We start from the raw sequence: 15,684 nt of genomic DNA on the forward strand, positions 1-15,684 counted from the left end.
ATGTGTTGGGGGACTTCTTTTTTGAATATTTATTGCCTTCTAGTGTTGATGGTTGACTTGTCTTTGATGGTTATTACCTCCCCACCATGGGCACCTTCAGTCTTTTAAGGATGAGCCTTTTGCATGGCACTGAGAGTGCTGCCCTCAGGGCCTCCCAGCTTTGCCTTGCAGTGAGTGCTTGAAACTCCTGCTGTATAATCATAGCAGGAGTGGTACTGAACAGCCCAAGGGATGGAGTCTTCTGTTCCTCTCACTTCATCCTGTACATATTTTGCAAGGTCCTAAGATCCTGTATTGCTAGGCAGGCCGGACTTGTGGTAGTCTCCGAGAGACGTGACCCCTAGCTGTCTATGCACCCCTGCCTTTCTGAAGGGCCCGTGACTGCTACAGGTGTTTCTGACCTTGTGTTGGTGTCGATACATTCTCACATGTATCCAAATCAACCAAAGGAGGAGTTGGCACCTTAGTGACCGTGTTTATGCAGCAATTACTGTTGTCAAGTATCCAGTAGGGAGAAAGGGGGGCATTGCGGGTGCTCGACACCATTTACTTTACAGTGGAGCGTCATGCAGTGGGGTGAGGCCTGGAAGCCTTGTGCGTGGTGTAGCCGAGAGATGTTCTTCCAATCCATTTGGCCCCGAGATCTCTGGGTATGAGGTTTCATTCACTGCCTGTCAAATCCTGGAACTAAATGAAGCAAGAGTGTAGTTTTGGATATTTGTAGCCAGTAGGTAGGCAGTACTTGCATTTGTTTCTTCCTTTTGCACCATTACCCCTGAAGACTTCGCAGCCTGGTCTTCCCCTTGCTACGTGTCTTTACGACTTGCTGGCTCCAGTCCTCACCCAGAACTCTGAGTTGAGACCTGGGAGACCTTTATCTCCCTACATCCAGTCAGCTTTCCAAGCCTCATTCTTACCCCTTCAATACGGCTTCAGTCTGTGGTTCCCAAACTGTGCACTGAGGCACCCCAGGGCGTTGCAGCAGACTCACACAGTGTGGAGCATTGTGGGATAGTTTTGGTTTTTCAAAGGAGACCTCTTTCAGACATCCCATGAACTGGAGGTATTTACAGTATCAACATCCTGTCAGTCCATTCCTTTCAGTGACCTCCTATCTTTATAGAGCGTTGTCTCAGGGGTTCCTGTGTTAAAGAGCCAGCATCACAGCAGAATAACCTGGGAAGAAGAGATGGGGGTGACGGTGTCCAGTCGATTGTAACATTGGAAGAGTCGTGCAGCGTCCGGCATGCAGCGCTAAGGGGTTAGGACACAAGGACTTACTATGTTGTTGGACCCAGCTACCTAGCTTTGGCTATTCTTTTGGCCTTGAAGTGCTGTGAAAATATTACTGAGACACTCGGGGTGCTGCTACTTTAAAGTCGGGACACATCTGGCTTGTAATCCTTTTCTTCCTTCTGATTCCTGCTGTGTTAGTTCAGCCCTTCATCCTTTGCCGCCTGGACTGGGACAACAGCCTCGTGTGCTTCTCAGTTCTGTTGTCTGGTCTGCTGCCCTCTGACCTAAAATGAAGATTGAGTTGTCTTTCCCGCACATCAAAGCCTGTAGTAGCTCTTCCTCACATAAAAACTAAGGTTTCATTAAGCTGCCCTGCTTAGCGTAAAAACTCCATAATGTGGCTCTTGCTTTGGCCTTCCCTGTTGTCTGCTCTGTGAGCCACCCAGCAACATCGACATCTTGCAGCTCCTGGCCACCCGCCGTCCGGGTCTCATTGTTGGAATGCCTTTCCTCTACTTCCCCTGCTAGGGGAATTCTTCCTTCAAGACTTATTTCAGGGGCTGCTTCCCTTAAAGAAATCTTTTCCTCCTGGTTATGTTTTCTCTCCAGACATGCAGATTTCTGAAATTCTCCCAATGTTGCCATTGCATCTATCACCCTGTCCAGTGACGATCTGTTTCTGTATCTTTCTCCAACTTCTCTGTAAGCACAGTGAAACCACGGACCCTGCTTTATTTAGTCTTCTCTGTCCTCCAGTACCGTGACAATGTCTAGAACATAGGATACACTTAAAAAAAAAAAAAAAGTTTGTTTTTGAGAGAGAAAGGGAGAGGAAGAGAGCATGAGTGGGGGAGGGGTAGAGAGCAAGGGACACAGAGAATCCCAAGCAGGCTTCCTGCTGCCAGCACAGAGCCCAATGTGGGGCTCAAACCCACAAAACCGTGAAATCATGACCTGAACCAAAATCAAGAGTCAGATGCTTAACCAACTGAGCCACCCACGCGCCCTTCCATAGACTCCTTAGAAAGCATTTTGGTGATAGTCTTTTAGAGTTGCTTTTGCCTTTTAAAATTAAAAATAATTTAGGGGCACCTGGGTCGCTCAGGTGGTTAAGTGTCTAACTTCAGCTCAGGCCATGATCTCACAGCTCAAGCCCCACATCGGGCTGTCTGCTGTCCGCACAGAGACCACTTTGGGTCCTCCGTCCTCTGTCCCCCTCTGCCCCTACCCTGCTTGACCCATGCTCCCTCCCTCCCCCCCTTCTCTCAAAAAAATAAACAAAAAAAAAAAGGTAGTTTTAAAATAGTTTCAAGTTTACAAAATGGTTAGAAAAATAGTACAAAGAGTTCCTGTACACTCTTTCCTCAGATTTCAGATTTTCCACCTGTACCATTTGACTAATATGGTAAAATCAACCTTATTCACTCCCACAGTACCCCCAACCCTTGTCCCCCCCCCCCCATTACTGAGTTTTTGTGTTTTGAATCATTTAAGTTGGTGTCTTTTTATCCCTTAGTACTTTAATATAGATTTTTTAGAAACAAGGACATTCTTCTACATGATCACATCATCAAAATTGGGAGACTATTATTGATCCAAATCTAATCTGTAGACCCTGTTCAGGTTTCGCCTTTTGTTCCAATAATACCGGGATCTGATTCAAGATCACACATTGTATTTAGTCTCTTCTCGTCTTTCATGACCTTGACTTTTTTAAAGAGTACAAATTACTTTGTGGAAATGCCTTGCAATTCGGGTTTGTCTTATGACCTTTTGATTTACACATTTTTGAGGGGACTACTGTAGATGTATTCTTCTTGCAGCATAACATTAGGAGTTGCACGATGTCAGTTCCATTACCCATGATAACGTTTATCCCCTGGCTAAGATGGTGTTGGCATTCACTTATTTCCTTAAGCACTTGTCCAGATTTGACAAAAAGATGCTCTAGGCTGATCCTGTGTTTTCCTGACTCTACCCCTGGAATCTGCCATTTCTCCAGGAAGCCCTGGTTTCTTTCAGTGGAGAATGGTGTTTAGAAACCAAGTCTGGGCATTATGTGTACTTACTGGTCTGGGATGTTGTTGCTTCTAGGCCCACTCGGACAGAGCCAAGAAACACACGTTGGGGTGCCTAGGTGGTTCAGTCAGTTAAGCATCAGACTCTTGGTTTTGGCTTAGGTCACAGTTTGAGCACAAAGTCTTCTTGGTATTCTCTTTCTCCCTCCCCCACGCCCACCCCGTCCTTCTCCCACTTGCACTATCTGTGTCTCTCTCAAATAAATAAAACTTAAAAAAATACATGCATGTATATATGAGTACATGCACACATAAATATATATTTCTATAGCTACATGTGTATATTAAAAACATTAGCTCATACTGGTGTCTTCAGTTCCATTATCCTCACTATATTTACTTACTCAGTATCTTCTGTAAATGATCAGTCTCCACTTTTTAAATTTATTTAAATTTTTGTAACGTTTATTTAGTTTTGACAGAGAGAGAGAGACAGAGTATGAGTGGGGGAGGGGCAGAGAGAGGGAGGGAGACACAGAATCTGAAGCAGGCTCCAGGCTCTGAGCTGTCAGCACAGAGCCCGACGTGGGGCTCGAGCTCACCGCGAGATCATGACCTGAGCTGAACGGAGTCAGACACTCAACCGACTGAGCCACCCAGGCGCCCCTAAATTTTTTTTTATTTTAGAGAGGGAGAAAGAGAGAGTGGGAGAGAGGAGCAAATGGGAAGAGGAAGAGAGAAAATCTCAAGCAGGCTTCATGCTGAGTGCAGAGCCCAACACGGGCCTGATCCCTTGACCCTAAGATCATGACCTGAGCCAAAATCAAGAGTCAGACGCTCAAGCAACTGTGTCACTCAGGTGCCCCAACCTCTGCTTTTGTAATTTAAGTTTAACTTTTTAAGCCTTTAAAGTTTATTTATTTGAGAGGGAGAGAGACAGAGCATCCCAAGCAGGCTGTGCACTGTCAGCATGAAGCCCAACTTGGGGCTTATCACACAAACGGGGAGAGCATAACCTGAGTTGAAACCAAGAGCTGGATGCTTAACTGACTGAGCCACCCAAGTGCCTGTACCTTTTTTTTTTTTTTTTGAACGAGCTTGTTGAGATATAATTCATACTCTTTGTAATTCACCCATTTAAAAGTATACAGTTTAATGATTTATAGTATATTCAGTGAGTTATACAACCACACACAATTCTTTTAACGTACAAACTGTACTAAAAATGGACACAGTTAAAAGTAAGTTCTGTGCATTTTATTCACCAGAAGTAACTGCAGTAGCTGCCTTTGTACGTGTTAAGATGAATACCTCATGTTGGAGTAAAGTGATGTAGTAGTATGGTTAGCCTCAGCCCTAGGACCCCCCTTTAAGATAATATTGCCTAATGGGGCGCCTGGTCGGCTCCATCAGTGGAGCATGCAACTGTTGACCTCAGAGTTGTGGGCTCAAGCCCCACATTGGGCACAGAGCTTACTTAAGAAAAGAAAAACAACATACTAGTACTGCCTAGTAAACCTAAATCGTAGGTGGATAGACCAGAAGGTGTGGAAATGGAAACTGGGAACAGGATTTGTCTATAGTGGTTGGGTTGCCTGTGTTAATTGGCTTGGATATTCCAGCGTCCTTACCTGTGTCCTCAGGCACCAGTTTTGTCTGTCATTGTTTTTGCTCGGATGAGGGAAGAGCGATGTGTCCTGATTACCATGCTTGGAAAGCAGTTTGAGAATGAATTCAGGTTGCTAAGTAGTGGTTGCATCACCTGGTGTCGCACTGCCCACCCGCGTCTGTGTTCGTGTCACTCAGCCCTGCCCTCTTCTGATGCTTAATCACCCATCAGTGTGACTTTGAACCTGCTGTGTCAGTTCAGTCTTCTCTCTCTTCAAAATGACCTTATATCATAGGTTACTACTAATCGACTCCTGTTTATCTCTAACATTTTAGGTGGGTGGGTAGGTAGGTAGGTACGTAGGTAGGATGTTCCAAGTAGGACAGAGTTGGTGATGTGCGAAGAAGTGAAACTGCTGGTATTTTGGGGGAAGGCGTTAGTCATCTCTGACATTTATCTGTAGGCTGGCTTCTACACCAAAAGAAGAGGGCTTTGTAAGCCCGTGACTGTTTTTGTTTTGGGTTATTTTTGGATGGAGATCTGGACAGAGCGTTACTGTGATGTGAGCACTGCCAAAGACAGTTCTCATTCTCAGAGGCTTTGGGGGCCGTCTTCAGCAACCGTGCACCGTGGTCTCTCACTTGCCCATTGCAGGTGTCTGTTTGCAAGGCAGCTTCTACCTTTGAATTCACGTTTGCCCTGTTCCCAGCACGGACCCTTGTGTGTTTTCGCTTGCGAGAATTATCTTGGGTCTTTAATATCAGAGCCCTATTGACCTCAGGGACATCTAGGGATAGCTGCTATACCTCACGGGAAATTGCAGTGGGTGGTCAGGTTGATTCTTGGGCTCCCTCTCATGACAGAAGGCTATCTTCTCCCACCTGGTTACTACCACTTCCATGAGCCCCATAACTGAAACGGTCTTCCAGCTGTTCGCAGCTGTAGAGTACTTTCGCAGTAGGTTTTTAAAAACTGTGTGTGAGTGTTGGTGCTGCTGAGGGCTTCCCCAAGTGGGGAATAACAACCTTTGTTATTTTTAAAAGGAATTTCAGTAACTCTGGAAGAGCTCTAAAACCTGATGGCTATCATGGCCTTGATGGATGGACGTGATATGGAAAAGAAACAGAATCCTAGGGAATGGATGGGGGTTGGAGATAGATCATAAATGCAGCTTAAGCGAAATCCTGTAGGTTTAGGTTTTGTTAAATTGCCATATTCATTCCTCAGCTTTTTAAAATAGCGAAAACTCTATAACCTTCTGTGTCCCGTGACTTGCGAAATTGTGGCCATTATCTATTACAACCTAACTGACTAAATTGAAGATTGTTAACAAACTTCGGTAAAATTCTAAACTGAGACCAAACCATTTTCAGTGTTCGTCTATAAAACAGTAATATTGATCTGCCTAAATCAGTTTTTTTTTTTTCATAGAAGCTTCTGATAAATGTAGCAAAGGCAAAAAAAAAAAAAAAAAAAAGTAACAGTGAAAATGCCAGAAAACAAATGTTGGGATTGAAATGTGTTCCTCTTTAGTTTACATGCTTAATTTCATTTTTCAATAAAAGAACGTGGGGGAAGCAAAAATAATTTCCAGTTTCTACACCATGATTAACATTTTGGTGTATATAGACAAGACTTTTTTCTTTGGACACATACAGAAATATGTGTATCTTTAAATGCATTTTTTTCTTCCTAAAAGAGATCATACCACATATGCTGCCTTGTTTTTTGCTTTTTTTTTTCTTTTAATATTTAGATTTAAACATCTATTATGTGCTGTTCTTAGGGAGATACATCAACATATCTGTATGGTTCTTTGCCTTTATTTGTATAGACTTAGCCTTAAGGAGTTAACCAGGGTGAAGGAGGAAGGTTAGGGATATGGAGTATGTTTCTTTCTTTCTTTCTTTTTAAAATTATTTAACCACTGTACCTGACTCAGTGCTCATCATGATAAGTGTGCTGTTAATCCCCATCCCCTGTTTCACCCACCCACCCATCCCCGGCTTCCCTCTGTCTCACGCATGTTTTTATACTTTTGCTGTATACAGATGTTTCTATCAACCATTTGTTTTTGTGTTTTTAAGCTTACATAAATGGTATCATTCTGTACCTGACATCACTTTTACAACTTGCTTTTACTTTACATCATTTTGGGGTGTATCTAAGGTGTGATCCAAGTAGATTTCATTCATTTTAACTCAATATATAGTATTCCACTGTGTGTTTCTGTTAGTATTTTTTCCACTGTTTTTTATTGATTTTTAAAATATTTATTTATTTTTAGGGGAGTGCCAGCGGGGGAGGGGCAGAGAGAGAGGGACAGAGTACCCAAAGCGGGCTTTGTTCTGACAGGCTGACAGCAGTGAGCCTCAGCAGTGGGGCTCAGGCCTACGAACCATGAGATCATGACAAAGGTTGATGCTCAACCTACTGAGCCACCCGGGTGCCCCCCACTGTATTTTTTAAAAACCTGGTTTGTTTATTACCTCTGTAGACTAGATATATAGTAATAAAATTGCTGGGTTAAAAAAAAAATACTTATTTTGAGAGAGAGAAAGAGCACGAGCTGAGGATAAGGGGCAGGGGAAAGAGAGAAGAGAGAGCGAGAGAGAGTCCCAGGCAGACTGCACGCTTTCAGCACAGAGCCGGACGTGGGGCTTGAACCCATGAACTGTGAGATCATGCCCTGAGCCAAATCAAGAGTTGGGCCCTTAATTGACTGAGCCACCTAGGTGCCCCTAAAATTGCTGTTTTAAATGTTTTTCTGATGTTGCAATTGTAAACATAAAATTGATGTTTTAACAAATTGTAGATTTCTGTATGATAACTGTGGTTGTATATATAGTTTGCTGTGTATAAAACTAGTTACTTAACTCAAGACTTACCAACATTACCATCAGTAATTAGAACTAGCACACTTACATACTGCTTAGTGCTTACTGTGTACCAGAATCAGCTCTAAGCTTTTCAGGTGTTGTATTATATTATTATGTCATTTATCATCACACAGGATAAGGAAATCGAGGCACAGAAAGGTTAATAAGTAAGTTAACCTTCTTTATGCCTAAAACCATTCTGCTGATAATGATGGTGCTGAAATAGAACCCTGACATTTAACCCTATACACACTGTTCGTTAATACACTCTTTTGTTGCTTTTTGTCATAAACTAAATATAAAATTGCCTAGTCAATACAGCATAATCACATTAATACAATATGAGTTGGTGGTTGGGTGTCAGGGTTTAAGTAATTTCTACTTGGTTGAATATCAGGATTGTTTCTTCTAGTAGAGGCACATCCTCATTTATCGTGAGGATTTTGGATTTTTTAAGCATTGTGTCTAGTTGATTGGAAAAGTGTACATGTTCTACCTCCCTAGAGCCTTTGAGGGCCTCAAGGCAACACTATGTCTAACTTACTTTGTGTTCCTGCATGAGGAAATTGGCTTCCAAATTCCCTGTACTAATAGTGGCGTGAAACATCACCACCCTGTGTAAAGTTCTGAAGTGGGGAGGCTGTTTTTACTGCCCCAGCGTAATGTCACAGCACATCTTCCCCCTTAAAGTAGATTAAGGACTCCTTTCGCTTGTCACATGGGTCACAGAAGGATTGACTTGTATAGTGCCCACAGACTGAGGCCCGAGGCTGAGGGGTCCTGGAGAACCAGGCCATGATGATGAGCTTGGGGGGGTCTACACAGACTTTGCATTAAGGTCAAAGCCCTATGACCTTTCTCAGGCCAGATTACTTTCATATTCTATGCTTCCTTCTTTAAAAAAAGAAAAAAGAAAAGAGAATCTCAGAGGTTAGCCTGCCTGCTTCCTTTCCCTTGCCCCCACTTACTACATCTCTTCCTGAACTAAGCACACACCTCTCTCCCTCTCTTTGTTTTCCTCCACTTAGACCCTGTATGGAGCATATTGGTGATGCATCAGAATCTCCTGGAATGCTTGTTCAATGAAAATTACTGAATCCTACCTTAGACCTACTGAATCAGAATCTCTGGGTGATGCTCCCGTGATATATGAATTTTTTTTTTTTTAATTTTAGCTCTATGCCCCACGTGGGGCTTAAACTCACGACCTTGCAATCAAGAGTCATCACATGCTCTACTGACTAAGCCAGCCAGGCGCCCCAGAGATACATGAATTTTTAACTTTTTATTATGGAATGTACAAACATGTCCAAAAGAGAAAAATAATACTGTTAACCCTTATGTACCCATTGGCCAGCTATGCAGCAATCATTAGTTCATGAGCCACTTTTACGTTGTCTGTGGACAATCCCACCCACCTACTCTTGATTATTTGGAAACACATCACAGATAATATTTTTTTTTCCTGTAAATATTTGTGTGTATTTCTAAAAGATCATCTGTTTTTTAAACAACTATGTATATTTTCCTCACAGCTTTTTATTTTTGAAAGGTTTTAGACCTATAGAAAAAAAACGTAACCGTGAATACTTCTGTACTCTTTACCTGGGTTCTCTGATTTTGTCTTCTCTCACTCTGTGTGTGTGTGCGCATCTTACGTATCTTTTATTGTTGTTATTACACCCTTTGAAAGTAAGTTGGGACATTGTGAAAATTTACTTCTAAATATTCAGCTTGTTTCTCCTAAGAGCAAGGACATTCTCTAACATAACTACGATACAGTAATCACACTTTGGGCAATTTCTCTCTAACTATCCAAATAGTGTCCTTTATAGCTTTCCTTTAAAAAGGATTGAACTATTACATTTGGTCTGCAACAGTTCCCCAATCAACTTTTTTTTTTAAATCTTTCACAACAATGGTATTTTTTTAGTTTAGGCCATTTGTTTAAATATATCCCTGAATTTGAATTTGTCTTACTGTTTTATCATGATTAGATTCAAATAACACATTTTTGGCAGAAAAACTGGGTAGTGATATTTTCTTCTTTTTTTAATGTTTGTTTATTTTTGAGAGAGAGAGAGAGAGAGAGAACGTGAGCAGGGGAAGGGCAGAGAAGGGGGGGGAGACCGAGAATCCCAAGCAGGGTATGTATGCGCTGTCAGCGCAGACCTGATGTGGGGCTCAAACACAAGAACTGTGAGACAACGACCTGAGCCAAAGTCAAGAGTTGGACACTCCACCAACTGAGCCACCCAGGTGCCCCAGTGAGATTTTCTTCTTAGGACATCACATATATCAGCTTGTCACCATTGGTGATGTTAAGCTGGTCACCCTCTTAAAGTAGTGTCTGCCAGAGTTTTGGATTGCAAAGGTACCCATTCCCTTCTATCGATGAGTCTTCCCTAAATCAGTGGTGCTTTGTCTTAGAGCTACATGTTTTTAGGTACACAAAAGGACCAAAGTAAGATTCATCTGTACTTCAAAGGAACACCTGGTCTTAGTTTCTTGGGGATATTGTTGTTAGAAATAATGTGGGCAGAAATAGGGATGTAGGAGGCTAGGAATATTAATTAATGTGAACTCAAAGGTGGTGGGGAGTATCTGTGTGCATTTGAGATCATGGAATCGGGGGGTGGGGGGGAATTCCTATTCCTGTTCCACCCCTCCTGTATTCTGATAGCCCTGCAACTGGACTGTAAGGGATTGGAGTCCAGGAAGAGTGAGGAAAGTCCCAGGCATCATGACCTGAACAGGATGTTGAGCTCTTGTAGCTGCTTTACCTGGAGCTGTAACATCCAGCTGACCTTTGAAGATGAGAGAGGGACATCAACTTATATAAATTAGAGACTGCTCCTGTGCACACCTGACTGTGTAGCTGCCCTGATCTGCAGCGAGGGTCCTTTCTACCTCAAATCATGATCAGATTTGCTTATAACAATGCTTTCTCTTTTCCAGTGGGTGAATTCGTAAGTGATGTTCTACTCGTTCCAGAAAAGTGCCAGTTTTTCCACAAAGAGCGGATGGAGGTGTGCGAGAATCACCAGCATTGGCACACTGTAGTTAAAGAGGTAAAAGAATGGATCATGTGTTGTTTTCCTTGTTAAGAGAGAAAGAAAGTAACATTTTCTTCCAAACCTCCTCATGATTTCAAATTGCTTTTATTTTCCCTCTTCAAAGTTTGCAATTACTTGTATCTTCTAAGTTAAAAATATTTGGGGGCACCTGGGTGGCTCAGATGGTTAAGCCTTTGACTTTTGGTTTTGGCTCAGATCATGATCTCATGGTTCATGAGTTCAAGCCCCGCTTCAGGCTCTGCATGGACAGTGTGGAGCCAGCTTGGGATTCTCTCTCCCCCCTCTCTCTGCCCCTCCCCCACTCACACATGCTGTCTCTCTCTCTCTCTCTCAAACTTAAAAAAATTTTTTTTAGGGGTGCCTGGGTGGCTCAGTCGGTTAAGCGTCTGACTGCGGCTCAGGTCATGATCTCGTGGTTCATGAGTTCAAGCCCCTGCTGACAGCTCAGAGCCTGGAGCCTGCTTTCGATTCTGTGTCTCCCTCTGTCTCTGCACCTCCCCCACTCACACTCTGTCTCTGTCTCTCAAAAATAAATAAGCACTAAAATTAAAAAAAATTTTTTTTAAATAAAAATATTTGGGAGGGTATTTTTATAGAGAAATACAGTGTTGACAATCCAGCTCCTAAAGTTAAGGATGTTGAAAAGATTGTTAAGCAAGGATGCTGTCCGTGGGATTTCCAAGGAGGCCATCCCAAGCCTTAGGGCCTTAGGGTAGAAATAGCCAATTCTAGAAAATCTATGTCTTGACATGTATCCTCATAGGATTGGATGCCATTTCATTTTTCCAGTGAGGAAAAGTACCCTTTCTTATACTTGTCTTCTGTGGTTAAGTTGGATCTCTAGTCAGTTTCTTTGGTCAGATTCTGACACAATGCCCTCACAGTGAGGAATGTAAATTATCACTGACCGCCTTTAGCCGGCATTGATAAGTACTAGAAGAGCTCCCTTTTCCTTAATTTTTTTCTAACTGTGGGCTTTTGTTGTTTCTGGCCCAGATGATGATTCTCCATTGCAAGTTAAGCAAAATTTGTAAATCTTCTTAAAATAATAGCATCACAACTTGTTGACAGAAAATTTGTGTGTCTGTGAGAGAATGCTTTACATAGTGATTTGATAGGGGTTTCTTTTGTTTTTTTATTATTATTTTTTATAATATTTTTATTTTTGAGACAGAGACAGAACATGAACAGGGGAGGGTCAGAGACAGAGGGAGACACAGAATCCAAAGCAGGCTCCGGGCTCCAAGCTGTCAGCACAGAGCCTGATGCGGGGCTTGAGCCCACGGACAGCAAGATCATGACCTGAGCTGAAGCTGGACACTCAACCAACTGAGCCACCCAGGCGCTGATAGAGGTTTCTTTTGGATGAAGCTAGTGATGGGGGACTATTTGACCAAATTTATTAATGTTCTGATGTTGGATCTGTGGGTTTCTTTCAGGCCTGTCTGACTGAGGGGATGACCTTATATCGCTATGGCATGCTGCTGCCGTGTGGGGTAGACCAGTTTCATGGCACTGAATATGTGTGCTGCCCTCAGACAAAGACTATTGAATCGACTGTGTCAAAAGAAGAGGAGGAGGATGAGGAGGAAGAAGAGGAAGAGGATGAAGAGGAAGACTATGATATTTACAAAAGGTAAATTCTTCTTCTATACCTGTGCGATTGTTTTGCTGGTGGCGGTGGGCTGCCGCTCCCTCCCTTCTGGATAAAGTGGGCATTCCCTTGTTCGTGTTGGCATTGAGCCAGCTGGCCTTTCATTGTCGCCCTAGCTGATTGAAGGACTGCCAGTGGCTCTCAGCTTCCTATTCTGTGGCCACGGTATTTTCTGCAGGCTAATGCATTGCCTGCCCACTTACTCCTCCCCTCCTCCTCCCCAGCTGTAGCTGGGCTGAGGGCTGTAGTGGCACAGCTAAACGTGAGTTGAGCTTATTTCCTGTCTCTGTTTTTGTGTTTCAGCATAGGGAAGAGAATCATTGTTGTGCTTTGCACACAGGAATTGGTCTTAACCTTCCTTTTCTGTTGTGACCTTTAGTGAATTTCCTACCGAAGCAGATTTGGAGGACTTCACAGAAGCAGCTGTGGATGAGGATGACGGGGATGAGGAAGAAGGGGAGGAGGTGGTGGAAGACCGTGATTACTACTACGACACCTTTAAAGGCGATGACTACAACGAAGAGAACCCTACCGAACCCAGCAGCGACGGGACAGTTTCAGAAAAGGAGATTACTCACGACGTTAAAGGTAACCTGATGTATTAAAATCCATCTGGTAATTATTTGCTTACAATTTTGGACTGCATTCATCACAGGTAAGTCACAGAGGGAGAGGCGGCACTCCTGGATGCTGGAGTGAAATCCGCTCACCAGCCCGCTGGTGGTGCCATCTTAGCGCTCGGTGGCCAAGCTGCTGACACGGTCAGGGAGGGACCCAGGATTGAGTCAGAAACTGTTGTTGGCATTATAAGGACTGAACTAGAGAACAGGGACCCAGAGGATAAGGGAGAAGATACATGGTTTACACTTGGGCAGGATTCTTCCACATGGAGCCTGCAACATTCTCTCCCCAAGGGGAGCCCCCTCCTCAGTACTTCTAAAGCCCTGACCTTCTACAATGAAATTAACTTCCTTGGATCTTTTCTTGAGTGTGTGTTCCCATCCGTATGCTGCCCTGTTGGTCCACCAGAAAGATGCCTGTGACTGGGAGGGTGGCCTTTAATGACCTACTGGTGAGGAATCAGGCCCAGCAGTTTTTTCATCCTGTCATTTCAAAAAAAAAAAAAAAAAAAAAGACCATCTAGAGCCATTTACATGCAGCCTCCTGGAGAGTGTCTATCTGATGCCATTTAAGATCTGAAGAATTATTTGGGACTCCCTGTAGGGGAAATACTTAACAGTCTAGATGTTTGTTTGTTTGTTTGTTTTTAACATTTATTTATTTTTGAGAGAGAAAGAGAGAGAGAGAGAGAGAGACAAAGCATGAGTGGGGGAGGGACAGAGAGAGAGGGAGACACACAATCCAAAGCAGGCTCTAGGCTCTGAGCTGTCAACACAGAGCCCGACGCGGGGCTCGAACTCACGGACCGCGAGATCATGACCTAAGCTGAAGTTGGATGCTTAAACAACTGAGCCACCCAGGCACCCCGACAGTCTAGAAGTTTCTGAGTCATCTTGAAGAAAGTGAAAATGTACATGTGTGCAATCCAGGCACTTAAGTAGCATTTCCTATAGTTATCACCAGTAAAACAGCCTCTTCACCCCCATTGGTCTCCTTTGATCCTTGATACGACAATCAACAAATCAGGCAAATATCTCAGAAGTGGGAGGCTCACAGAGCTGTGAGACACAGAATTCGTCTCTGTCAGTCTAGACTCAAGACAGTGTGAAAAACACTGTTTTCAGTTCCTAAGTGTTTTTACTACAGTCAGGACAGAAAAACGACTACGTCCTCAGGAAGGCCGGGCTTGAGTCGGTGAGATGGTCCACCAGGGCGCTTGGGGTCCGCCCAGTCTTGGCCTCCGCTGACATTCAGCAGGTCGTTGAGCATGTGGCCTGGCCTGTCCTCCTCCCACCCGTAGCAGTGTGATCAAAGCTGCTGCCTCTGTCCCGCTGACGCTCTGACCGTTTTCACACAGCTGTCTGCTCCCAGGAGGCGATGACGGGGCCCTGCCGGGCCGTGATGCCTCGTTGGTACTTCGACCTCTCCAAGGGAAAGTGCGTGCGCTTTATATATGGCGGCTGCGGAGGCAACAGGAACAATTTTGAGTCTGAGGATTATTGTATGGCTGTGTGTAAAGCGATGAGTAAGTCCCGGCACGCTGGCTTCGTGCAGCGGCTCTGTCCTGTCCGGCGTTCTGTCTCTCCCGGCCGTCCCTGTGACCGCGTCTGTGTCGTGCTCCCTTGCCGACTCAGGTGTTGGCTGTCAGTCGTTTTCCCCTCATCTCTGTGCTTTCTAGACCTAGGCTCTGCTTTCCTGTTGGCAGTCGTGAGCCCAGTTTTGTACGTCCGTGCTCACCGTGGGTCTGGTGGTGGTGGTGGTGGCGTATCCCCTCCCTGGCACAGCAGAGAGCCCAGGGGCCTGTTCTTTCTTTTCCTTCCTTGTGTCTGTGGGCCCCTGGAGGGCTTCTGTGTTGCTTGGGACAGCAGCCTTACCCTTGGCTGTGTCTAGTTGAAAGGCACAGGGGTGAGCAGATCAGCCATGAGTTCTGCACATTCTTGTTTCCGTTCTTTCCTCCCATTCTCGTCCTTGAGCTACCCTGTCGCCCACCCCCATGGTGCATGTTGGCTGAGGGGGACACTGCTCTTCACACGAGGGACACCAGGAATACTCCTGGGAGTCCGGAGTCCTGAAATCTCTTGCTGTCTGCGTTCTGTGGGGAGAGTTCTGCAGCTGAGTGGTGGTAACTGTTTTTCCGATAGTTTGGCAATGTTGGATCATGCAGAGCTTTAGGAAGTGAAAGAATTTTAGTTCGTGTGTCCTTTGGTGACGGAGGAAATTCAGTGGTTCAGCTGAGTTGGGTTTACTTAGACATGGGTAGGAGAAGCTTTGCTTTTCTCCGTGGTTACCCCCTCTTCCTTTCTAAGGCCCTCTTTCTCTTATCTTGCAGTGCTAGCCCATGGGTTTGGAAGATCCTCAGGCTGGACACTCATTTCTTGGTTCTGATTCTGGAACTCGTTAGAATAATGAATTGCTGGTCGTTCCTGGTATTTGCTCTTACGATTTTTGGCTGTCGCTTCTGGTGGATTTTCATTCAAATACCTCCCTGTTCCTTTTTCCTCCCCCGCCCAAAGGATTTTTAAATCTTAATATTATATGGTGTGCTTTAGCACCTCCACTCCAGCTGCTGCTCTGTGGAGAGACTGTTTTT

The 15,684-nt window shown here is 44.2% G+C and overlaps 1 protein-coding gene across 4 annotated transcripts in view; it reads left to right on the plus strand.

Moving 5' to 3' along the window:
• APLP2 (amyloid beta precursor like protein 2) overlaps window positions 1-15,684 on the plus strand; it is an 86,608-nt gene that overhangs the window by 50,886 nt on the left and 20,038 nt on the right. For 2 of the 4 annotated variants that reach the window (XM_045483476.1, XM_045483475.1), the window contains exons 4-7: window positions 10,701-10,813; window positions 12,259-12,455; window positions 12,853-13,061; window positions 14,452-14,619. In XM_045483476.1, the coding sequence (XP_045339432.1) occupies window positions 10,701-10,813; window positions 12,259-12,455; window positions 12,853-13,061; window positions 14,452-14,619 (687 nt within the window). The remainder of the gene's footprint in view (window positions 1-10,700; window positions 10,814-12,258; window positions 12,456-12,852; window positions 13,062-14,451; window positions 14,620-15,684) is intronic. The other 2 variants (XM_045483478.1, XM_045483477.1) reach the window with 1 other exon arrangement.

The sequence above is a fragment of the Leopardus geoffroyi genome, chromosome D1 (genome assembly GCF_018350155.1).
Source record: "Leopardus geoffroyi isolate Oge1 chromosome D1, O.geoffroyi_Oge1_pat1.0, whole genome shotgun sequence".
In the NCBI taxonomy this organism is placed as follows: Eukaryota; Metazoa; Chordata; class Mammalia; order Carnivora; family Felidae; genus Leopardus; species Leopardus geoffroyi.